Source organism: Stomoxys calcitrans, chromosome 2 (genome assembly GCF_963082655.1).
Source record: "Stomoxys calcitrans chromosome 2, idStoCalc2.1, whole genome shotgun sequence".
In the NCBI taxonomy this organism is placed as follows: domain Eukaryota; kingdom Metazoa; phylum Arthropoda; class Insecta; order Diptera; family Muscidae; genus Stomoxys; species Stomoxys calcitrans.
The window spans coordinates 110,153,539-110,179,723 of NC_081553.1; the positions used below are offsets into that span (position 1 = coordinate 110,153,539).

General features: G+C 42.9%; 2 protein-coding genes across 2 annotated transcripts; both read left to right on the forward strand.

Moving 5' to 3' along the window:
- The first annotated feature begins 3,433 nt into the window (after positions 1 to 3,433).
- On the forward strand, positions 3,434 to 5,327 carry LOC106082798 (coiled-coil domain-containing protein 63). Its single transcript, XM_013245531.2, has one exon. The coding sequence runs from the start codon at positions 3,514 to 3,516 to the stop codon at positions 5,161 to 5,163; it is 1,650 nt and encodes a 549-aa protein (XP_013100985.2). The 5' UTR covers positions 3,434 to 3,513; the 3' UTR covers positions 5,164 to 5,327.
- Positions 5,328 to 10,451: 5,124 nt separating this feature from the next.
- Positions 10,452 to 22,475, forward strand: LOC106082796 (glutamate dehydrogenase, mitochondrial). The gene is made up of 5 exons (XM_059361584.1): positions 10,452 to 10,842; positions 10,907 to 11,194; positions 13,707 to 14,011; positions 21,712 to 22,107; positions 22,172 to 22,475. Exons 1-5 carry the CDS (start codon positions 10,452 to 10,454, stop codon positions 22,394 to 22,396), a joined length of 1,605 nt encoding a protein of 534 aa, XP_059217567.1. The 3' UTR covers positions 22,397 to 22,475.
- The last annotated feature ends 3,710 nt before the right edge of the window (positions 22,476 to 26,185 follow it).

A 26,185-nucleotide genomic window follows, 5' to 3' on the forward strand; every position in this document is an offset into this window, starting at 1 on the left:
CAGGTTATGGACCGATTTGAACTATTTTAAGCACAGTCAGCGTCAAACAACCCACATTGCGACGTTTATCAAGGGAGGCAATAGAGTTGGATACCCCACTGTCCCCAATCAAAGCCATTGCTCTCCTCTGTAAACGGTCCAGTAGCTGCAGGGATGATTTAGAAGCTCCAGCTCATGCATGTGAGTTGTACTCCATTGTCGGCTTTATGAAAGTGGTGTAGATGTTAAGAAGATCAGACTGAGAGAAGTAATTCTTACACCGTTTAAGGAAGCCTAAACACTTGAAGGCTTCTTTCGACACTTCAAATACATGCTTAGCCCAACGGACATCACTTTGTATTTTCATGCCCAGAACATCAAGAGCTTCTGAGGTGCTCAACATCTACACCGTTGATAGACAAAGATGATCGTAATGGGTCAGCGAATCGTTTGTGTGTCAACAAGCAGCACTAAGTCTTCTCTCGAATACATGGCCTATGGTCGAATGAGTACAAATGACAGAGATTACTGTGATCCGCACATCGGATTGGATGTGTGACCCAACAGATCGTTGATGAAAATAAGAAAAAGAGAAGGAGAAAAAACCGAGCCCTGGGATACACCTGCGGTCAATTTATGCTCATTGGATAAGAACCCATCTATAACGACTCGAATAGTGCGATCTCTGAGAAAGCTCGAAATAAATCGAACGAAGCCATTACCGACACCAAATGCGACAAGCTTTGATAGTAGTGCACCGTGTTGTGCACCCTATCAAATGCCTTGGAGTTATCCAGAGCCACAACCTAACTCTCACCAAACTGGTGGATTGAGCGTCTCCAACGTTCCGACAGAAGAGCCATGAGATCGCCCGTAGAGCGATTTCTGCGGAACTCATACTGTTGGTCGCTAAGAAGGCCATTAGACTCTAAATACCTCACAAGATGGTGATTAACCATGCTCTCCATGACCTTGGAGAGAGCGGAGCATATCGCAATTGGCCGATAATTCGCAGAGCTGTTTGCCTCACCCTTCTTGGGTATTGACTGAACGTTCGCAACCTTCCAACGCGCCGGAAAGACTGCCGCACGGTAAGCAAGGTTGAAAAGGTTGCGAAGTGGACGAGCGAGCGTCGAAGAACATTTGCGTAAGACAAGTGTTGATATGTCATCCGGGCCCGGGGATTTATTTACGTCTACATTCTTAAGAACTCGATTCTTCGAACTCCACGAGTTCGAAAAAATATTTGGGGCATGACGCCAGATACATTTTCGATTAAGGGGAGTGGTTGAGTGCTTTCCGGCAGGGAAAAGATCCCTGCAAATATATCAGCCAACAGGTTAGCCTTATCGACCGTGTCAGTGAACGTTTGATCTCCTTAACAAGAGTTGGAGTAGATGAAGAACTACCCTTTACCCTTTTCACAAACGACCAAAAGCTCTTAGACGCTGTTCGTAAAGAAATCCAAAATAAGTGCCTTCTCAGAGCAAGTAAACCTATTTCCCTCAGTAAAGCTTTCTCAACATTGCGATGTATTTCAGCCAAAGATACTGGCTATAGGAAGCATTATGATCGAACATAATCACATCATGCCGTATGAGAGAGTGTAAGGCAGCACCTTCTAAGTTCGGTCGTCGGGCAATAGGAAATCTGCTTGGATCCCCGGCCATAAGGCACTTTCCGGGATCGAAAAAGTTGACGAACTAGCCTATCTAACGTTCTACAGATGTCGCGAGTCGCAATGCCGTTGGGTGTCGTTAAAAAGGCATCTTTAATTTCTGTCTAGGACAAACTGTAACCAGAAGGGATAAGACTAAGGCATATTGTGTATCAAACAATACCTGAGCACAATACGACCTTTAACACACAGTGTCGCTATGCAGCCTCAGGCGACAGAACCTAAACTTATGCAGAGCTGAGTGTGGTCATTGGACTTTGGGAATCATGCACAGCTCTTTACCGCGGGTGAATATAATGCGTCTACCGCATGAACACTAATTCCAATGTGACCGAATTTTTCATAGTTAGAAGCAAAACTTGTATAGGACTAAGGAAGAACAACCTATCGTGTCATTGCGCTGCAATAGAGAGGTTTGGAAGCATAGGATTACGAGTCAACGCATTCATAGTCCTCCCGACGTTCTGAACTAAATTGGCTGATGAAAAAAACTCTTAACGTTGAGAACCACTTTCCGAAGAATGGAACCTGGTGTGGTATTAATTGCACCGAACTAGATGTTAAATAGATATCCCTGCCTATGCCTTACGTCGGTATTCTGCTAATAAAACTGAAATCCAACAGAGACATATGATTCTCAATTTTTATACCCTCCACCATAGGATGGGGGGTATACTAATTTCATCATTCTGTTTGTAACTACTCGAAATATTCGTCTGAGACCCCATAAAGTATATATATTCTTGATCGTCGCGACATTTTATGTCGATCTAGCCATGTCTGTCCGTCCATCCGTCCGTCCGTCTGTATGTCGAAAGCACGCAAACTTCCGAAGGAGTAAAGCTAGCCGCTTGAAATTTTGCACAAATACTTCCTAATAGTGTAGGTCGGTTGGTATTGTAAATGGGCCATATCGGTCCACGTTTTGATATAGCTGCCATATAAACCGATCTGGGGTCTTGACTTCTTGAGCCTCTAGAGTGTGCAATTCTTATCCAATTGGAATGAAATTTTGCACGACATGTTTTGTTATGATATCCAAAAACTGTGCCATGTATGGTTCAAATCGGTTCATAACCTGATATAGCTGTCATATAAACCGATCTTGGGTCTTGATTTCTTGAGCCTCTAGATTGCGCGATTCTTATCCGATTAGAATGAAATTGTTCACGTAGTATTTTGTTATGATTTCCAACAACTGTGCCAAGTATGGCGTAAATCGATGTAGAACCTGGTATAGCTGCCACATAAACCGATCTGGGGTTTTGACTCCTTGAGCCTCTAGAGTGCGCAATTCTTATCCGATTCGAATGAAATTTTGCACGACGTGTTTTGTTATGATATACAATAACTGTGCGCAGTATGGTTCAAATCGGTCCATAACCTAATATAGCTGTCATATAAACCGATCTTGGGTCTTGACTTTTTGAGCTTTTAGAAGTCGCTATTCCTATTCGATTTGGCACAGATTTTGTACAACGGCTTTTCCCATGGCCCTCAACATACGTGTGCAATATGGTATGAATCGATCTATAGCTTGACACAGCTCCCATATAAACCGATCTCCCGATTTTGCTTCTTGAGCCCCGAATTGGACTATAATTTGATAAAGCTCCACCTCCTCCTCCGCCCATATTCATTATTCTTTGTTTGCCTAAAAAGATATACTGCGCAAAGAACTCGACAGATGCGATCCATGGTGGAGGGTATATAAGATTCGCCCCGGCCGAACTTAGCACGCTCTTACTTGTTCAACATAGTTTTTACCAATTTAAGTGTCAATAATAAAGAAAATTCTATTTTCAAAGAGGATAAATTTTTTACATTCCTAAGCATTAAACCCTTGGCCCATAATCATGGATAACATGGCAAAGAAAAATTTCCTCCAAGTCTATTTGTCGAAGCAGAAGGAACTGAGCAAACAACAGCGTGAATATAAAAAGATACTCTCCACAAAACTGAAAAGTCGCAAGGAAACCATTATCGAGGCCAGATATCAAAATGCCATAGAACAGCTGAAGCAGGAAAAAGATGATCTCAAAGCCCAAATATGGGTGGCCAATGGATGGACGCATGTGCGTGAAAATAAACGCTGCCTGCGCAACATCAAAGGCCATGTCGCCACACAAGAGAAATTGACCGCTGACATTGGCAAACTCAAGGTGGACATTCGAAATTTGGAACGTGAGATTGGCCGAGTGGATAGGCAGATCTACGAACTAAATCGCCAAACAGTGCCCGAGAATCAGCATCAGGCCCATGTGGCAAAGGTGCGCAGGAAAATGTCAATTTTAGAAAATCAACTTGAGTTGAGCATACGCAGGGAATGTACCTTTACAGCGGCCAATGCTGAGCTGCGTGAGGAATTGGTGAAAGTCGTAAACCAACGCACTCTCTTCAATGAGTCCTACTCGAAGTTGGTGCAAAAGTTGAACAGCGACAAGAAATATTTGATTGAGTTAATCGAATATGCCTTGGGTAAATTTGACAATTGCATTGACATCTATGCCAAGATCGATAACACCTTGAAAAAGGAAACCAAAGAGCGCAACCTGCGTAGATTGGAAATGCAGGACATAATGAGAAAAATTGCTGCCGATTCGGATACCTCAGCATTTATGGAAACCAAAGGTAAAGCTCGTGACTTGGCTGCTCTGCAGCCCAAGGAGGTGGCACGTAGGGAAAAATTCCGCCAGAATCATCAGCGCAAGATCGGGTTGTACAATAAAATTCTGGAGAAAATTCAAGACTATACCCAGACACAAAATGTGGAGAAAATCATAGAGAAATTTCAACAACAGGAGAGTCTGTATTACTCCTATTTCAATTATGCCAATGAATTGAGTTATCACATGACCCATCTCACCAACTCGGTGGATAGACTTTACCAGGACATTGATTCTCTGAAAAAGTCCAATGTGAATACTCTGCAAAATCAGCTGGAGACCATAGAACACTTGGAGCAGACATTAGCTGAGAGAAAGCAGAAAAACTCGGAGCTGCAAAAAGTGCGCGAAGCCAATGATCAACGCTTGTATAGTCTGCTGCAGGGAATTGAAACACTTTTCAAAATGTCCCATTGTGATGCCTCACCTCTGAAGGCATTGCTGGGTAACCATAGCCATGTTGATTTGTTTAATGTTCGACGCTTTTTGAAAATCTTGGAAAAGCGCATTTTCGACATAACAGCCAGTGTTTATGTGTTGGAACGCCAAGATGAGGCCAAGAGTTATGGTGATTATGTGGTCAAACAAATCGAAAAGATTTGTGAATGGCCCACCGATCTCGATGATATAGTATTGACTCAACAATGTGCCGAGTGTGCTGAAGCCGAGGCCTTAAATGGGGATGATGGCGGCGATGGTGCAGTCGTTAACTCTATTGAGCAGACCAAAGAGAAGCTTTGCAAGAAGGTCGTACAACCAGAAATGCAATATCACCTGCATAGCATCACTCAGTGTCGCATGCCGCGTTCACGTATTTTGGCAGCCAAAAGGAATGCTTAAAGAGTTTGACTTTGATGGAAGCGGGAGAACATTTTCATCTGATCTTAAATACATGTATATTTTGTAGATGATATGATAACATTGTACACTTTATTCTAAATTTATCATTTGTAATCATAACCATTTGTAGAAGTTCATAATATATTGGGTTGCCCAAAAAGTAATTGCGGATTTTTCATATAGTCGGCGTTGACAAATTTTTTCAACGGCTTGTGACTTTGTAATTGCATTCTTTAGTTCAGCTGTTACTTTTAGCTTGCTTTAGAAAAAAAGTGTAAAAAAGTATATTTGATTAAAGTTCATTCTAAGTTTTATTAAAAATGTATTTACTTTCTTTTAAAAAATCCGCAATTACTTTATGGGCAACCCAATAGATTTAACCCCTTATGAAGTATGAGAAATGCTAGATAGTGTTTTAAGGTCTTTCCGCAAGCATATCCTTGCACCTCGCAATAGGTTTTATGTACAGGGATTTTTGACAACCATTCAGGGAAGCAACAACAGAATGATCCTCTAAATGGTTGTGATCCTGAGCCTTTTTTTCATTATAGCGACAGATCTATAACCCGGGTGTGAGCATAGAATGGACTCCAAAGGCCCAGCAACTGCGGTGATGGTATCAAACCTTCGAATATATAAAATGCTGTTGAAACCTCGATTAGTGGAGAAGTTGTGACAGGCTCCACTAGCCGACTGCCATCTGGTCCGCAGAGGCTTCAGACAAAAAAAAAAACCTAGTTCGGATCCCCAAGAGAACTAGGTTAGGTTAGATTGAAAAGAGGGTGCAGATATTAATCCGCCCCATGACACAATGCATATACACCTAAGCAAGTAATCGGCTTCGTGTGCGCTATAAAAACTATTGGGTTGCCCAAAAAGTAATTGCGGATTTTTTAAAAGAAAGTAAATGCATTTTTAATAAAACTTAGAATGAACTTTAATCAAATATACTTTTAACTGACAGAAGAAAGAATGCAATTACAGAGTCACAAGCTGAAAAAAAATTTGTCAACGCCGACTATATGAAAAATCCGCAATTACTTTTTGGGCAACCTAATATAAAGTAAACTCCGTGCTACTTACGAAATCCTTAATTGTTTTCAATACCACTCCCCTAAGTTGGTTCATGTCTGATATTGTGTCTCCACCTAAGTACCGGTATCTGTAGCCGGGCAATGACAAAGGAAATGCTCCAACATCTCATCATCTTCCCCGCATGCCCTATACATGCTATCACTTGCCGCACCGATTTCATATAAGTGAGCACGTAGTCCTATGTCTCCCGTTATGATACCAATAGCAATACTGATCTCCTTTTTACTTACTTTCAGTAATAGCCTCCATTTCTCACTATCTGGATTCCCCCATAGGATTTTCGCCGTCCTACCGACCGTTACGCTGTTCCACAAAGTTGCATGCGCATTCGTCGCTCACTCCCTTAACTCGGACTGCGTCGACCCGAAAGGCTTCGGGTTAACCAAGTTTATTAATGGCAGTCCTCTGGCCTTCACCGCCAAATCGTCTGCCCTTTCATTTCCCCTTACTCCGTTATGTATGGCCCGGCACCCAAACGATGCGGATTTTGCCATCCTCAGAGAAGGCGTTAATCTCCTTCTTACACTGCAAAACTGTTCGTGACCTTACCGTCCTGGTTGTTAATGCCCTAATGGCAATGTTTACTATCGGTAAAGATGTTCACACTCGACGTCCTCGCGTTAGCATCACACCACTTCACGCATTCCGTGATCGCCCGAATTTCCGCCTGCAGGACCGTATTATGGTCAGGCAGTCTAAAACAGATCTCATTTCCTGGGTTCTCAATGTCCCACTCGACGTCCTCGCGTTGGCATCACACCACTTCACGCATTCCGTGATCGCCCGAATCTCCGCCTGCAGGACCGTATTTTAGTCAGGCAGTCTAAAACAGATCTCATTCCCTGGGTTCTCAATGTAGGTCCCCAGGCCCACTCTGTCCTCTAGCTTTAATCCATCCGTGTAACACATGATCTTCCAGATGGCAATACTAGGGTTCCGTCAATCCAAGACTGTGCCGATGGCAGTGGTGCCTCGCAATCGACTTCAAGGTTCATCTCATTTATCCGATCGGAAAACTCTTCCCTTCCTTCCAGGTTTCCTATCGTCGCCTCGATTATACCACGATGGTATGAGCTGCTCCCATCCTCAATCCATTCTCCCATCGCCTTAAGTCTCATAGCCGCAGAGGCTGCCTCACATTTCATCTGTATGTCAATGGGTCGGATATCTAGAATAGTCTCCAGTGCCCTAGTGGGTGTGGTCCTCATCGATCCGCCTATGCCAAGACAACATGTTCTATGAACCTGTTGTATGGTCCTTATGTTGCACTTTTTCTCCATTGCAGTCCACCAAACTACTGAGGCGTAAGTAAGTATTGGTCTAATCATGCTCCTGTAGAGCCAGTAGACTATCCTAGGATTCTGGCCCCATTTCGAGCCTAGGGCCCGTCTATATAGAGCCCAATATCTGTGAGCCTTTTCAGTACGCTCCTGAATGTGACGCTTTCAATTCAGTTTCCTGTTCAAGATCACACCTAAGTATTTGACCTTGTCAGATATCGAAATCGTGTTATTGAGGAAAAGTGGTGCGTTAAATTGGTGAACAGGTATATTTCAGTGTCTCTCTGGTTTAAAATTGAGACCTCTGGGTCTAGCCCAGTCATATGCCATATGCAAGACCCTTTCGGCCCTTCTGCATAGCTCGTGCGGATCCTTACCCCTTAGAAGGAGGGTTTTAAATCCCTCCTCAGTCAGTCAGGACCGGGTCCACCCTTTATCCTAAAGTATTATAACATCGTCTACATAGCAGACGGTTTCAAATCCCTCCTCAGTCAGCATCCGTAATAGGTCATTTTTGGTGGTCACCCATAGGAATGGCGATAAAATGCCCCCCTGTGGCTTGCCCTGTGCCACTTTCTCGCTTATAAAGGGTGATTTTTTTGAGGTTAGGATTTTCATGCATTAGTATTTGACAGATCACGTGGGATTTCAGACATGGTGTCAAAGAGAAAGATGCTCAGTATGCTTTGACATTTCATCATGAATAGACTTACTAACGAGCAACGCTTGCAAATCATTGAATTTTATTACCAAAATCAGTGTTCGGTTCGAAATGTGTTCAAATTTTGTTCAGCGATGAGGCTCATTTCTGGTTGAATGGCTACGTAAATAAGCAAAATTGCCGCATTTGGAGTGAAGAGCAACCAGAAGCCGTTCAAGAACTGCCCATGCATCCCGAAAAATGCACTGTTTGGTGTGGTTTGTACGCTGGTGGAATCATTGGACCGTATTTTTTCAAAGATGCTGTTGGACGCAACGTTACGGTGAATGAACACATTTCGAACCGAACACTGATTTTGGTAATAAAATTCAATGATTTGCAAGCGTTGCTCCTTAGTATGTCTATTCATGATGAAATGTCAAAGCATACTGAGCATCTTTCTCTTTGACACCATGTCTGAAATCCCACGTGATCTGTCAAATACTAATGCATGAAAATCCTAACCTCAAAAAAATCACCCTTTATTTATGTCATGGGACACACAATTAATCCACCTGTTCCTTAGCATATGGTTTATCCAGTCTCTAAGGACCGGGTCCACCCGGTCCTTAGGATTGGAACAGTGTGGGTCCGCACATTGTTAAAAGCCCCCTCCACAGTGTTGCATGCGCGTTTGTCGCCCACGCCCTTAAATCGATCTGCAACGACCCAAAAGGCTTCAAGTCTGCCCTTTCATTCCCTCTTACTCCGTTATGGCACGGAGTAAGGGAAAATGAAATGGCAGACGATTTGACAGTGAAGACCAGAGCACTGCCGTCGATAAACTTGGTCAAGCCGAAGCCTTTCGGATCGACGCAGTCCGATTTAAGGGCGTGGGCCACAAATGACAGGTTATGGAGCGATTAAAACCATATTTGGCACAGTCGTTGGTAGTCATAACGGAACGTGTCATTCAAAATTTCAGCTTAATCAGATTAGAATTGAGCCCTCTAGTGGCTCGAGGGGTCGAAACCCATGATCGGTTTATATGGCAGCTATATCAGGTTATAGACCGATTTGAACCAAATTTAGCACAGTTGTTGGGAGTCATAACAATACACCTCAGGCAGTATTTTAGTCAAATCAGATGAGAATATCGCCCTTTAGTGGCTCAAGAGGTCAAGATCCCAGATCGGTTTATATGGGCCGATATGGGCCATTTCCAATCCCAACCGACCTACCGAAGTATTTGAGCAAAATTTCAAGCGCCTAGCATTACTCCTTCGAAAGTTAGCGTACTTTCGACAGATAGGCGGACGGACATGGTTAGATTGACTTAAAATGTCATGACGATCAGGAATATATATACTTTATGGGGTCTCAGACGCATATTTCGAGGTGTTAAAAGCGGAATGACGAAATTAGTATACCCCCATCTTATGGTGGAGGGTATAAAAATGGATTTTACCCTTGAGCATTTTCGTGCGATCATTTTTCACAACTTTCGGAGTGGATTATCACGATAACAGTGCTTTGATGAACTTAAATCTTTGTATGACAATGAAGCACCATCCTATATCACTGCCAAAACCCGGTTTAATGAATTCGGTCGTGACCAACGCTCCCTCAAAAAATATTAGAGAGTTAAAGAAGGCGCAGCGGAGCGGGCCCGGTTCGGCTAGTTGATAATGAACGTTCCACTAAGGAACTGGGGCAAACTTCTCACATTTCAATGAGTGCAGTCCGATTCAAGTTTAAGCTCAATGATAAGGGGCCTCCTTTTTATAGCCGAGTCCGAACGGCATGCCGCAGTGCGACACCTCTTTGGAGAGAAGTTTTACATGGCATAGTACCTCACAAAAGTTGCCAGCATTAGGAGGGGAAAACCACCGCTGAAAATTTTTTTCTGATGGTCTCGCCAGCATTCGAACCCAGGCGTTCAGCGTCATAGGCAGACATGCTAAGCTCTGTGCTACGGTGGCCTCCACCGTAGTTGATAATAAAATTCAATAATTTGCAAGCGTTGTTCGTTTGTACGACGATTCATGGTTGAATTATTGAACAAACTGAAGATGTTTGCTTGAGCTGTGTTGTCAAAAAGATAATAGCTAAAAAATCTCCCTTTATAAGCTTGACATTTGCTGTAAAATTTTGAGAGCACAAACATTTCTCTGTTATTTCAATCCTCTTTGAATATAATTTCCTATTATGAATCTTATAAATGTCAAAGATATTTCTAATAAAAATAAAATCTCTGCAATTTCAATCATAAAATGCTCTCCTCCCTCGTCAAACGCTTGTGTCCCAAGAAAACCTCAATTCTGCCATGCCTCTTCCAAGCCAAACGCCACAAGCATGAAATCCCCAAACATCTGCAATCCATAGCCACTGAAAAGGATCCTAATTTTGCTCATATGGTGGCATATTACTATCATGCAGCAGCCAAGCTCATGGAGTCATCGCTTATAGCAGAGTTAGCCAAAAAATATCCTAAACTGGAAGCTGGAGATGTAGAGGCGCGTGTTAGTGGTATATTGAGATTCATGGGATATGTAACGACATGCATTGAAGTGAACTTTCCATTGATGAATTCCAAGTCAGAGATTGAAATCATAACTGGCTATCGAGCTCATCACATGCGGCAAAGGTTGCCCGTAAAGGGAGGTGAGTTGGAGCAAATATTTCACACAAAAGAAAACATCCCTGCCATTTTGGTGTTTATTTTTAGGTATCCGTTTTGGCATGGATGTCGAGGAGGATGAAGTAAAAGGTTTAGCCTATTTGATGACTTTCAAATGTTCCTGCGTCAATGTGCCTTTTGGTGGGGCTAAGGGTGGCATACGTATAGATCCCAAGAAATATACCGATCGAGAATTGCAAATTATCACCAGACGTTATACCATGGAACTGTTGAGGCGCAACATGATTGGTCCTGGAATAGATGTACCAGCACCCGATATGAATACCGGGGAAAGAGAAATGAATTGGATTTGCGATCAGTACTTGAAGACATTCGGTAAGGGTTGAACGGCCGTATTCACAAATCTTAATGAAGGCTTTAAATAGGTTTATTGGACAGTCCCATAAAGGAGATCTGTCAAATGAAACTATTTCAAAGCTTTGTTAAGTTATGTGTTTGAATATAAATGAGTAGCACAAACCACTTGAATCGCAACGCTTGAACGAAGGTCTTAGATGGCTTGATATATTGGGTTGCCCAAAAAGCAATTGCGGATTTTTCATATAGTCGGCGTTGACAAATTTTTTCACAGCTTGTGACTCTGTAATTGCATTCTTTCTTCTGTCAGTTATCAGCTGTTACTTTTAGCTTGCTTTAGAAAAAAAGTGTAAAAAAAGTATATATGATTAAAGTTCATTCTAAGTTTTATTAAAAATGCATTTACTTTCTTTTAAAAAATCCGCAATTACTTTTTGGGCAACCCATATTAAAGCTTTCATGGAAACTGATCCCCCGATTTGATTTTTAATAGTAACACAATCGATGAAGACCACGTCCACTAGGGTACTGGAGACTATTCTAGATATCCGACCCATTGACATACAGATTAAGTGTGAGGCAGCCACTGCGGCTATGAGACTTAAGGCGATGGGAGAATGGATTGAGAATGGCAGCAGCTCATACCATCGCGGTATAATCGAATCGACGATAGGAAACCTGGAAGAAAGGGAAGAGATTTCCGATCAGATAGCTGAGATGAACCTTGAAGTCAAGTGCGTGGCACTGCTACCATCGGTACAGTCTTGGATTGACGGAATCCTAGTATTGCCATCTGGAAGATCATGTTACACGGATGGATCAAAGCTATAGAACAGAGGGGGTCTGGGGGTCTACATTGAGAACCCAGGGACTGAGATCTGTTTTAGACTGCCTGGCCATAATACGGTCCTGCAGGCTGAAATTCGGGCGATCACGGAATGCGTGAGGTGTTGTGGTGCTAACGCAACGACATCGAGTATGAACATCTTAACAGACAGTAAAATTGCCATAAGGGCAATAACAACCAGGACGGTAAGGTCACGAACAGTCTTGCAGTGTAAGGAGGCACTGCTGCCATCGGCACAGTCTTGGATTGACGGAACCCTAGTATTGCCATCTGGAAGATCATGTTACACGGATGGATCAAAGCTAGAGGACAAAGTGGACCTGGGGTCTACATTGAGAACCCAGGGACTGAGATCTGTTTTAGACTGCCTGACCATAATACGGCCCTGCAGGCGGAGATTCGGGGGATCACGGAAAGAAGTATGGTGCTGACGCTAGGACATCGAGTATGAACATCTTTACCGACAGCAAAATTGCCATAAGGGCAATAACAACCAGGACAGTAAGGTCACGAACAGTCTTGTAGTGTAAGAAGGTGATTAACGTCTTGTCTGAGGATGGGAAAATCCGCATCGTTTGGGTGCCGGGCCATAACGGAGTCAGGGGAAATGAAAGGGCAGACGATTTGACGGTGAAGGCCAGAGGACTGCCCTCATTATGCTTGATTAACCCGAAGCCTTTCGGGTCGACGCAAATTGAAAATTGCAAAAATTGAAAATTTTGCCCATCAACATTCCACTAAGGAACAAGGGCAAACTTCTCACATATCAATGAGTGCAGTCCGATTCAAGTTTAAGCTCAATGATAAGGGGCCTCATTTTTATAGCCGAGTCCGAGCGGCGAGCCGCAGTGCGGCTCCTCTTTGGAGAGAAGTTTTACATGGCATAGTACCTCACAAATGTCGCTAGCATTAGGATGGAAAAACCACAGGTGAAAATTTTTTTTGTTGGTCTCGCCAGGATTCGAACCCAGGCGTTCAGCGTCATAGGCGGACATGCTAATCTCTGCGCTACGGAGGCCGACGCCATCCGTGTTAAGGAAGTGAGCGACGGATGCGCATGCAAAATTGTGGAACAGCGAAACGGTCGGTAGGACGGCGAAAATCCTATGGGGGGATCCAGATCGTGAAAAGACGCGGCTATTACTGAAAGAAAGCAAGAAGGAGGTCAGTATAGCTATTGGTATCATAACGGGACACATAGGACTACGAGCTCTCTTATGTAAAATCGGTGCGGCAAGTGATAGCATGTGTAGGGCATGCGGGGAAGATGATGAGATGTTGGAGCATTTCCTTTGTCATTGCCCGGCTTTCGCGTCTCACAGATAGCGGCACTAAGGTGGGGACACAATGCCAGATATGAACCAACTTAGGGGAGTGGTATGGAAAACAATTAAAGATTTAGGGAATTCCTAACTTAAAATTTTCTTTTTAGAGGTTACTTTCTAGTTTTTAGAGCGCACATTAAACCGATTATTGGCTTAGGTGGATGTTCATAGTGGCATGGGGCGGATTAATATCTGCACCCTCTTTTCAAGCTAACCTTACCTACTATCACAATCCGGTGATTTAGATGAATTCCTCCAACAAAAGAGCTTTATTCGAGTGACACAGTCTTGTGTGGTCTTTTGGTAAAAAAAAACTCCTTTCTATGTCTAATTATCATCTTTCTCTCCCTTGTTTTAGGCCACAATGACATCAATGCTTTGGCCATAGTCACTGGTAAACCAATCCATGTTGGTGGCATCAATGGTCGCACTTCTGCCACTGGCCGTGGAGTCTGGAAGGCAGGTGATGTTTTTATGCAGGACAAAGATTGGATGGATTTTGTGAAATTAAGCACTGGCTGGCAGGGAAAAACTGTCATAGTTCAAGGTTTCGGCAATGTTGGCTCATATGCAGCAAAATTTGTGGTAGAAGCCGGAGCGAAATTAATTGGTGTCGAGGAAAGAGATATTTCACTTGTTAATCCAGAGGGAATAGATCCAAATGTAAGTGGGACAGAACATTTTCTAAAATTTCTTATTTCTGATGGGAGACACCAAGGGAAGTAGATCCGCAGACTATAACAAAACTTATGGTAAAAGTGAGACAATTTACTGGAAGATTGTTGTTGTTGTTGTAGCAGTGTGTTGTGTTCTATCTTTCGTCTGCTTGATTCTGTTGAGTGTCTATAGCCAGGAACTCTGTGACAAAGATGGGGTCCAGAGGAATCTGGGTCTGAGACGAGTGGGTCTGGTTGGGCAGGTAAACAGCCGACGTGTATCGTGCGGTCCCTGGTCACAATCGGGACATACACCCTGCACGTTGGCATCAATCCTAGCTCTGTGGGAATTGAGGCGGCTGCATCTGCCGGATCGTAATTGAGCCAGAACTAGACTGGTTTGCCGGTGGAGGTCAATTTCTTCACGTGCAATAGGAGGCGGTCGTTTTCTAAGGACCAAATTCACCCGATAGCTATTCAACGCATCTGCTACCGTGTCTGCATGAATGTTGTCTAGACCCGCTTGATCTAGAGGTTCTCTCTTGTAGCGCTGGACCTCAAGCTGTAGATCATGTAGATCTACCTTAAGGCTTCTGGGCAGTGAATACCTATCCACAAGATAATGATTTGGATGGTCTCTGCGATAAAGAAGAAGAAGAGAAGGTATTGCTTAGACAGCATGTAGTTATGTTTTCGCACGGGTAGGATCTTTGTTTCCTGATGGAGGTGGTCCTCGTGAGAACTGAAGAGACAGCCCGTCGCAGTTCGAGGGGCGGCATTCTGAGAGATCTGTATATTATTCCAGAGCATGTCACAAAGCTGACCGGACCACACTGGCGCTGCATAACTAACCACAGGCCGGCCAATTGCTTTGTATGTTGTCAACAAGGTTTCTTTGTCAGCAACCCAAGTGCTGCCGGCAAGTGACTTGAGGAGCTTTTTGCTACTTTTGACTTTATCGCAAATTGCTGTGTCATGTGAGGACAATTTGTAAGAGCTGTCAAATGTGACATCAAGTATTTTGGGTTACTTGATGGCCGAAATCATTTCTCGATCGACTATCACTGTCAGCTCCCTACGCACCTCATGTGTGTATGTAGTGAATAATGTGGCTGAAGATTTGGTGGCAGATATCGTCAGATTTCTTGCAGCGAAATAAGAGGCAAGTTTGTTGAGATAGATGTTTAACCTATTTAATATGTCATAAATGGGTGGGGGCCTGGTGCCATGATCGTACAATCGTCCGCATATGATATGATCTCTATGCCGTACGGAGGCGGTGGAATAAAGGATAGGTAGAGGTTAAATAGTGCAGGAGAAATCACCCCGCCTTGGGGTTCCCTGTGTCACTCTACGGTGTTTCGATTTCTTATCCCTAAATTTCACAAATGACTGGCGACCACACAGATAATTCGGGACCCAGCGTTTCAAGCCTGGCTGGAGGGACGTAATGACGATGTCCTCAAAGAGTTTGACATGGCTGACCGTGTCAAATGCCTTCGATAGATCGAGTGCCACGAGGACCGTTCTATCACATGGCTTGGGCTGATTGAAGCCACGGAAAATGTGTGCGGTGATGGCATACAGAGCAGTTGTTGTGCAATGCAGTCTTCGAAATCCATGCTGATGCTCGGCGAATGGAAATTCTGCAACGAGGCTCGAGAGGAGTATTTCTTCAAGCGTCTTGGCTACTGGTGAGAGTAAGGAGATCGATCTCTACGACTCTCCCTTACTCGGATTCTTTCCAGGCTTCTGTAGCGGAATCACTCTGCCCATCTCCCAGACATCGGGTACTAAAAGAGTGTTCGATTCGACCGTAAGGTACTGGAACGTGTATGAATATAGCGGATGACTGGAGGATGTTGGAAACCAAGTAACGGTTCTGATTGGTTTTGACTTGACAAAATCCGGGCTTTCTTCGTCTCAAACGTGGACACAAACCACCCCGCGGTGTTACCTGGGTAGCTACCTTTAACATCCGTTAAAGGTAGTGGGATAAATTGTGCCACGAGTTCATTTGTAGAACGATAAAAATATGGATTGGGGCGTCGGGTTAGTTGCCCCTCACCCGGAAAACTTGAAACGTTAAAAACGAAGAAGATTGAAAAACAGATCCTCCCTATGTTGACGACTGCCGCAAACGTTTATAGGACCATGACTTGCATATGCGATTTTTGAGAGGAGAGTCTCAGTGAGGAGTCAGGTGGCACTGGCTCTTAATTAAATACTGAGTGCCAATGATATTCCAGATGGCAAGGCGTGTTATTAGCGCCTTCAAATAATCAATGGCCATCATCAGCGTCTGCTCCCAAATTAGGGGCGGCTGGAAGCGAGCGTCGGAACTTGAAGCAAGCGGCTCGCGACAAAAAGGGATACATTTGAGATCCCACAAATCCCATACGGTTTGGGCGTCTGTAACCCTCCCACGGAACACTATGAGAAACAAAGGAATAGTAAAAACGGACCCCCCTAATGTTGACGACCCACTCGAACAACGAAAAAAAAACACGAAAAAAGACCATGGTTTGCGGATCTGTACCTGGAATGTCCGCACTCTCCATAGAGAAGGTATAATATACGCGCTGGCGGATATATTAGAGAAGTACAAGGCAGATATTACCGCCTTACAGGAAGTGCGATGGACTGGAAATGGCCACACAACAACACCAAACGGCGACAAACTATACTATAGCTGCCATAACACGAGGCATGAATTTGGCTGTGGATTTGTGGTTAGTCGGCGACTGAAACACCTTGTCTCCAGCTTTACCCCGGTGGAAAAGAGGCTAGCCACAATCCGCATAAAAGCCAAATACTTCAACATCAGCCTTATTCATGCCCATGTCCCGATGGAATACAAGGACGAATCATCCAAGGATGTTTTCTACGAGCACCTGTAAAGAGAATATGACCGCTGTCCGCCCATGATATTGAAATCGTTTTGGGAGATTTTAATGGGAATATAGGGAAGGAAGACATCTTTGGCCCAACAATCGAAAAATTTAGCCTACACAAAGAAACTTCCGATAAAGGATTGAGTCTAATAGACTTTTCCGCGGCAAAGAGCATGGTAGTAAGCAGCACTGGATTCCACCATCGAAGGATTCACATGACCATCACACCATCAAAACGCGAGAAACCAAATAGATCATGTTGTGATAGATGGAAGGCATTCAATAGCGTGTTAGATGTACGATCGATCCGAGGCGTGAACATCGATTCGGATTATTACCTTGTTGCAGCAAAGGTTCGCAACCGTCTTAGTGTGGCGAGAAACGTACGATCTAACACTGCACGGAAGTTGGACATTGAAAAACTGCAAACACAACAGATGGCAACGGCTTACTCACTTGACTGAACTAGCTGTTTGATAAAAGCACTCCTTCTCCCGATTAAATAACGGCGCAGTGACAATCCATTGCACACTCTATGGAAAGAGCCGCAACATCCGTACTTGGGTATAAAAAGCCTCCCCAAAGAACCCATAGTACGACCAGGAGTTCCAAAAACTACTGAAGCCAATAATGCGGCACACAGGGCGACCTTACAGTCAGTAACAACGCGCCAGATGAAAGCGAGGTACCGGGAGAAAAGGAGAGAAGAGTCTCTTCCGCAGGAAAAAGAGAGAAATGGAAAGACGTGGGTGTGAGCGAATCGAGATGTTCAGGAGCCAGAGTCAAAGTCCGAAAATTCTACCAAAGAATTAATTATAAGACCCATGGCTTTGCTTCCTGCTTTGTCTCAGCTCCCTGGTAACTGGAAGCAAATCTGGTAACTGATACAGAGAGTGTGCTGAGGATATGGAAAGAAAAGTTTTTCAAGCTGCTGGTATCCGATGATGGTGGCCATGAGTATACCCCATAACCAATCCCTGATGATGGTATAGAATATATACCACTTATGCAAAACGAGGTCCACGTAGCAGTAACCCAGCTGAAAAACAATAAGGCTGCAGGAACCGATGGGTTGCCAGCTGAACAGTATAAGACCGGAGGCGACACCCTGATAAGGCGTATGCATCAGCTCGTCTTCGCAATTTGGCTAGAAGAAAACATGCCCGATGACTGGAACCTCAGCATAGTATAACCCGTACACAAGAAAGGGGACAAGACGGTATGTACAAACTACAAAGGAATAAGGTTCCTCCCCAATAAGGTTCTGCCCTATCAGTGTGGCTTTAGACCTGGTAAATTCACCATAGACCAGATTTTTACACTGCGTCAAATCCTGGAAAAGATCCGATAAGGACAAATCAACATCTACCATCTATTCGTTGACTACAAAACCGCCTTCGACATCCCCAGCCATGTCTGAGTTTGGTATACCTGCAAATCTGATACGACTTTGCAGGATGACGCTTGCTAATACACGCTCTTCAGTTGAAGTTAAAAAGAATCTCTTTGAACCGTTCAATACCAAACGAGGTTTCAGACAGGAAGACAGCCTATCGTGTGATCTCTTTAATATCCTGCTGGAGAAGATTATACGAGATACAAATGTGAATAGTATGGCACACTACTCACAAGAGACCATATGCTACTCGCCTATGCCGACGACATCGATATAATAGGTACGTCACCGGAAGCAGTATCTGCAGCCTTTGAAAGTATTGAAAGAGATTCAACGAAAATGGCATTGGCAGTAAATGGAGATAAGACCAAGTGGATGATATCAACTTTCACAAAGCCCTATAAGCCCGACCAGATAAAACAAGTAAATCCGAATCTTATGTACCCTCCACCATGGATCACATTTGTCAAGTTCCTTGCCTGGTATCTCTCTATAGGAAAACAAAGCATAAGAATTGCCATGCTATTTGAGCTATATCAGGTTATGGATCGATTCGGACCATGCTTGGTGTGGATATTGGAGACCATTGTAGAAGTTTTTATGATACATTTCAGCCAAATCCAATAAGAATTGCTCGCTCCAGAGGCTCAGGAAGTATAATGGGGAGGTGGGCTGTGAATGGTTTAGACCATACTGGGCACAGTTGGTGGAAGCCATACCAAAACACATCATTCAAAATTTCAGGCAAATCGGATAGTTAATACACCCTCTAGAGGCTCAAGATGTCAAGATCTAAGATCGGTTTATATGGCAGCTATATGAGGTTATAAACCGATTTAAACCATACTCGGCGCAGCTGTTGGAAGCTCTAGCAGAACACTTCATACAAAATTTCAACCAAATTGGATAATAATTGCGCTCAAGAGCGCGCAAGAAGTCAAGATCCGAGATTGGTTTATGTGGCAGCTATATCAGATTATGAACGGATTTGAACCATAATTAGCGCAGCTGTAACAAAACGTTTCATACGAAATTTCAACCAAATCGGATAAGATTTGCGTCGTCTAGAGGCTCAAGAAGTCAAGATCCAAGATCGGTTTATATTGCAGCCATATCAAAATATGGACCGATATGACCCTGTTTAATTTCTTCCAAAGTAAGCGTCCTTCGACATACGGACGGACAGACAGACCGATGGACAGACAGAACGATGGACAGACAGAACGATGGACAGTCAGACCGATGGACAGGCAGACCGTTGACAGACAGAACGAACGGACATGGCTAAATCGAATTAGAATGTCAAGACGTTCAAGAATATATATGCTTTGTTGGGTGTGAGATCGATATTTCGATGTTCAAACAATAGAAGCAGGTTGTACGTACCGGATTGACCCGTTGAAGGCCTTCATCGGCAAGGGCTGCCACCTCAGTGTACAAAATACTGCTACAACAACAAACGGAATGACAAAATTAGTATACCCCAACCTATGGTGCAGTGTTTAAAAGGAAGTCGATGGTGGGTATAAAAATGAAGAAAGTTGGGAAATACAACTTTGAAATAGTCAGAGAGTTTATCTACCTCGGCACCGCTGTAATCGAAACAAATGACAGCAGTTTTGAAATAAATGTAAAATGTAAATTTTATCCATGAACACTCCACTAAGGAACAGGACAAACTTCTCACATATCAATGAGCGCAGTCCAATTCAAGTTTTAAGCTCAATGATAAGGGGACTACTTTTTATAGCCGAGTGCGAACGGCGTGCCGCAGTGCGACACCTCTTTGAAAAGAAGTTTTACATGGCATAGTACCTCATAAACGTTGCCAGTATTAGGAGAGGAAAACCACCGTTGAAAAAAGTTTTTTCTGATAGTCTCGCCAGGCATTCAGCGTCATAGGCGGACATGCTAAACTCTGCGCTTGTTTTTATATAAAACGAAGGATAATATTGGCTAGGTTAGGTTAGGTAAGAGTGGCAGTCCTTTACAGACTCACTTAGACAATTTAAAGTCCATTGTGAAATGGACAGTAGCGACAGACCAAGGCTTCTGGCGGGAATTGAACCCACGACCCCTGCACTGACAATCCAAGCACGCTGCCAACTTGGCTACCGGGGCGCCCATTGGCTTATAGATTCTACTTTGGATTGAGCAATCAGCTGAGGAGCAAAGCCACCTCTCGACAGACGAAAATTGCACCATTCAAGACACTGTTGTATGGCTCCGAGGCATGGGTACTTGCGATAGCAGATGAGGTAGGTAGTTAAAGTGTTTGAGAGAAAAATCCTTCGTAAAAGGTTTGAAACAGTTTGCGTTAATGGAGAAGTATTAGAGTATAAACCATGAGCTGTATGAGCTATACGACGATTATAGCTTAGTTAAACACATCAAAATACTACGGTTGCGTTGGCTAGCTCATGTTGTCGGAATGGACGAAGAAGGCCCAGCAAAAAAGTATTTTGAAGATCAAGTGGTGGAGACACCTCGAAACTTGGTGTCAGAGATTTTAGAAGGAGCCCAGAAGACCGAGGCTCTTGAAATGCTATTCTACGTTCGGCTAATGGGACACATGTTTTGTCATAGCCAATTTAGGTAAGTAAGTATAATACCTGACAAAAGTGCCAACATTAGGAAGGGATAACCACCGCTGAAAATTTTGTTTCATGTTCTCGCTAGGAGTGGAACCCAGGCCTTCAGCATCATAGGCGGACATGCTAAACTCTGCGCTACGGTGGTCACCGTTACGATTACTAATTTGAAACCCGCTTAAAATCTACCTATACTATCGTCCACCGTAATGCAGAGGTAAGTATGTCCGCCAATGACGCTGAACACCTGGGTTCGAATCCTGGCAGGAACATCAGAAAAATTTTCATCGGTGGTTATTCCATCCTAAAGCTGGCGACATTTGCGAGGTATTGTGTTGCCCAAAAAGTAATTGCGGATTTTTCATATAGTCGGCGTTCACAAATTTTTTCACAGCTTATGACTCTGTAATTGCATTATTTCTTCTGTTAGTTATCAGCTGTTACTTTTAGCTTGCTTTAGAAAAAAAGTATATTTGATTAAAGTTCATTCTAAGTTTTATTAAAAATGCATTTACTTTCTTTTAAAAAATCCGCAATTACTTTTCGGGCAACCTAATACTTTGCCATGTAAAAACTTCTCCCCAAAGAGGTATCGCTCTGCGGCACGCCGTTCGGACTCGACTTTAAAAAGGAGGGCCCGTTATTATTGAGCTTTAAATTGAATCGGACTGCACTTTGCCCCAGTTCCTTAATGGAATGTTCAAAGGCAAGGTTGCATCGTCCATAGTGCCATATTGTGGATTTACATTCTCATTGTCTTGTCTGCCTTATCTCACCTACTTTTGACTTCCATTTGTTTAAGTTTGTTTTTTTTTTCTTTTTTAAGGATCTTATGACATATGTCGCTGCTAAAAGGTCAGTTAAAGGTTATCCCAAAGCTAGCGAAAAACAAGGATCTCTATTGGGCGAAAAATGTGACATACTCATGCCTTGTGCCACACAAAAAGTGTTGAACGCCGAAAATGCTGATAAAGTACAGGCCAAAATTATTCTAGAAGGAGCCAATGGTCCCATCACCCCTTCAGCGGATGAGATTCTACGTAAGAAGGGAATTTTGATGATACCCGATATGTATTGCAATGCGGGCGGTGTAACTGTGTCGTATTTTGAGTTCTTAAAAAATATCAATCATGTCTCATATGGTAAAATGACCACGAAACGTGATAACCATGTGGTGCGAGAGATATTTAATTCCATCAATGAGTCATTGGGAGGAAAGGGAGTAAGAGCTTAAAAGGGTTCCTATTCAGGTTGTTTTTAAATTTTCTTTTTTTTTATTTATTTAGCCCACTGTTACTCCCAATGAACATTTGGAGAGACTACGTAGCAGCACCTCAGAGGCCGACATTGTGGATTTTGGCTTACAAACGGTCATGGAAACTGCCGGCCAAGGCATCAAAGAGACAGCCAATGAGTTTGCCTTGTGCAATGATCTACGCACAGCTGCTTATATTTTTTCCATACGTAAAATCTTTAGAGCCTTAGAGAGTTCTGGCATAACACAGCAGTGAAACCTTAAATGGTAGAGAAAATTAGAGCGTCAAGCGTTTTTCATTTAATAAAAATTTTTGTAAATGAGTTGTGAATTAATTAAAAATTTTTAGCACTTTAACACAGAGAGCATGCTGAGGATATGGAAAGAATATTTTACCCAACTGCTAGTGTCCGTCATTGGCGGCGAAGAGGATAAAGCAGAACCAATCCCTGATGATGGTATAGAATGTTTACCTCCTAGTCAGAATCAGGTCCAAGTAGCAGTAACCCGATTAAAGAACAACAAGGCAGCAGGAGCCGACGGGTTACCCGCTGAACTATTTAAGATCGGAGGCGATTCGCTGATAAGGCGTATGCATCAGCTTATCTGCGCAATTTGGCTAGAAGAACGCATACCAGATGATTGGAGCCTCAGCATACTATCTGCGCAATTTGGCTAGAAGAACGCATACCAGATGATTGGAGCCTCACCATACTATGTCCCGTATACAGGAAAGGAGACAAGACGGAATCTGCCAACTACAGAGGAATAAGTCTCCTCCCCATCGCATACAAGATACTGTCGAGCGTACAGTGTGAAAGATTTAAACCTAAATTCAATGACATAATTAGGCCTTATCAATGCGGCTTTAGACCTGGTAAATCCACCCTAGACCAGATATTCACACTGCGCCAAATCCTGGAAAAGACCCGAGAAGGACAAATCAGCACCTACCATCTCTTTGTTGACTACAAAGCCGCTTTCGACAGCCTTATACGTTCAAAAGTATTTCAAGCCATGTCTGAGTTTGGTATCCCTGCAAAATTAAGACTCTGCAGAATGGCGTGTATCAGACGTTCCTTAGTAAGAATAGGAAAGAATCTCTCCGAACCATTAAATACCAAACGAGGTTTCAGACAAGGAGACAGCCTATTGTCCTGCTGGAGAAGATTTAATATCCTGCTGGAGAAGATTATACGAGATGCAGATGTGAGTTGATATGGCACACTAATCACAAGAGAGCACATGCTACTCGCCTATGCAGACGACATCGATATCATAGAATTGAAAGAGAGTCAGTGAAAATGGATCTGGCAGTATAGATATAAGACTAAATGGGTGACTTCAATTCCCAAAATGCCTTGTACAACCGAGCAGATAAAGAAAATGGAGAAAGTTGGGAACCACAACACACACTTATCACAAGGGAACCCATGCTTCTCGGCTATGCCGACGACATCGACATCAAAGGTCGGTCACCGGAAGTAGTAACTGCAGCCTTTGAAATAATCGAAAGATAGTCAGTGAAAATGGGTCTGGTAGTAAATGGAGATAAAACAAAATGGAAGGTTTCAACTCCCAAAACGCCCTGTACAACCGATCAGATAAAGAAAATGGAGAAAGTTGGGAACCATAACTTAGAGATAGTCAGCAACTTTATCTAACTCGGCACCGCCATCACCGAAACGAATGACGTGAGTTTTAAAATGGAGCGGAGAATAATACTGGCAAACAGATGCTACCTGAGATTAGGTAAGCAGTTAACAAACAAGGCCACCTCTCCACAGACGAAGATTACACTATACAAGACATTGACGCTACCCGTGTTGTTATATGGTTCTAAAGCATGGGTACTTGTGAAAGTTTACGAGGCAGTGGTTGGAGTATTTGAGAGAAAGATTCTTTGTAAAATATACGGACCAGTTTGCGTTAATGGAGAATATAGTCGTCATATGAACCACGAGCTGTATGACGACGGTAGCATAGTTATACGCATCAAAATACAACGGCTGCGTCGGCTAGGTCATGTGTCAGAATGGATGAAGAAGCTCCAGTAAAGAAGTCTTTTAAAGGCAAACACGGTGGTATATGCAAACCGGGATGACCAAAAGCCCGATGGAAAGATCAAATATCATACCGGGACTACCAAAAGCCCGGTGGAAAGATTAAGTGGTGGAAGACACCACGAAACTTAGTGTCAGAGATTATAAAATGAGGGCAGAAGATGGAGGCGCCTGGAACGCTATTCTACATTCGCCTAGTGGAACAAATGTTCTGTCATAGCCAATTTAAGTAAAGTAAAGTAAGATAGAACAAACAAATTTTTTTAAATATTTATGACATCTTTAAATTTCTTATTTTAACTTTTTCATACGCTCCACCATAGGATGGGGGTATACTAATTTCGTCATTCTGTTTGTAACACATCGAAATATGAGTCTGAGACCACATAAAGTATATATATTCTTGATCGTCATGACATTTTAAGTCGAATTAGTCATGTCCGTCCGTCCGTCCGTCCGCCTGTCGAAAGCACGTTAACTTTCGAAGGAGTAAAGCTAGCCGCTTGAAATTTTGCACGAAAACTTTTTATTAGCGTAGGTTGGTTGGTATTATAAATGGGCCATATCGGTCTATGTTTTGATATAGCTGCCATATAAACCGATCTTGGATCTTGACTTCTTGAGCCAATAGAGCGCGCAATTCTCATCCGATTTAACTGAAATGTTGCACGAAGCCTTTTATTATAACTTTCAACTACTGTGCTAAGTATGGTTCAAATCGGTCCATAATCTGATATAGCTGCCATATAAACCGATCTTGGATCTTGACTTCTTGAGCCAATAGAGCGCGCAATTCTCATCCGATTTGTCTGAAATTTTGCATGAGGTGTTTTCGTTATGACTTCCAATTACTGTGCTATGTATGGCGCACATCGGTGCATTACCTGATATAACTGCCATATAAACCGATCTGGGATCTTGACTTCTTGAGCCTCTAGAGGGCGCTATTCTTATCCGATTTGGTTGAAATTTTGCATGAGAGGTTTTATTATGACTTCCAACAACTGTGCTGAGTATGGTTGAAATCGGTCCATAACCTTATATAGCTGTCATATAAACGGATATGGGGTCTTGACTTCTTGAACCACAAGAGGGCGCAACTATTATCCGATTTAGCTGAAATTCTGCATAAGGTATTTTGTTATGACTTTAAACAACCGGTCAAATATGGTTGAAATCGGTCGATATCCTGGTATAACTGCCATATAAACCGATCCGGGGTCTTGACTTGTTTAGCCTCTACAGGGAGCAATTCGTATCCGATCTTGGATCTTGACTTTTTGAGCCAATAGAGCGCGCAATTCTCATCCGATTTGTCTGAGCCCCTATTTATTCGAATGAACTGAAATATTACACAATGACTTCTACAATGTTCAGCATTCATTTATGTTCTGAATCGGACTATAATTTGATATAGCTCCAAAAGTTTTAACAGTTCTTATTCAATATTCATTGTTTGCCTAAAAAGGGATACCGCCCATAGAACTCGACAAATGCAATCGATGGTGGAGGTTATATAAAATTCGGCCCGGCCGAACTTGTTACTTGTTCCTCTAAAATTTCGTAATTCAGCAGCAATCGTTTTCAGCAAATAACAGACAGCTGTACGCCTGCTACTCTACAATTGCAGCACTACTGCAATAGCAGCAAAAATAACTACTAATATTCAGCAGACAGTGTTTGCTATTTTCAGCAAACTTCTTTCTATGAGTGTAGAGACTGAATTCTAGATTTTAGTGATTTACATTTATTTTCAAAGTGCTTCATTACAAAAATCAAGCTATTTTTTTGTTTATGTCTTGTAAACCAATCAAAAAGATTGTTACATGATAAAAAGCAACCCTGATAAACTTTCCATCATTGTGAATTGCCAATTTTGTCATTCACAATAAAATGGTAAATGTCTCAACTACATTACACCCTGGACATAAACCTACTGACATGAAAATCGCTCATTGACAATTCACGATAATTGGTCACAT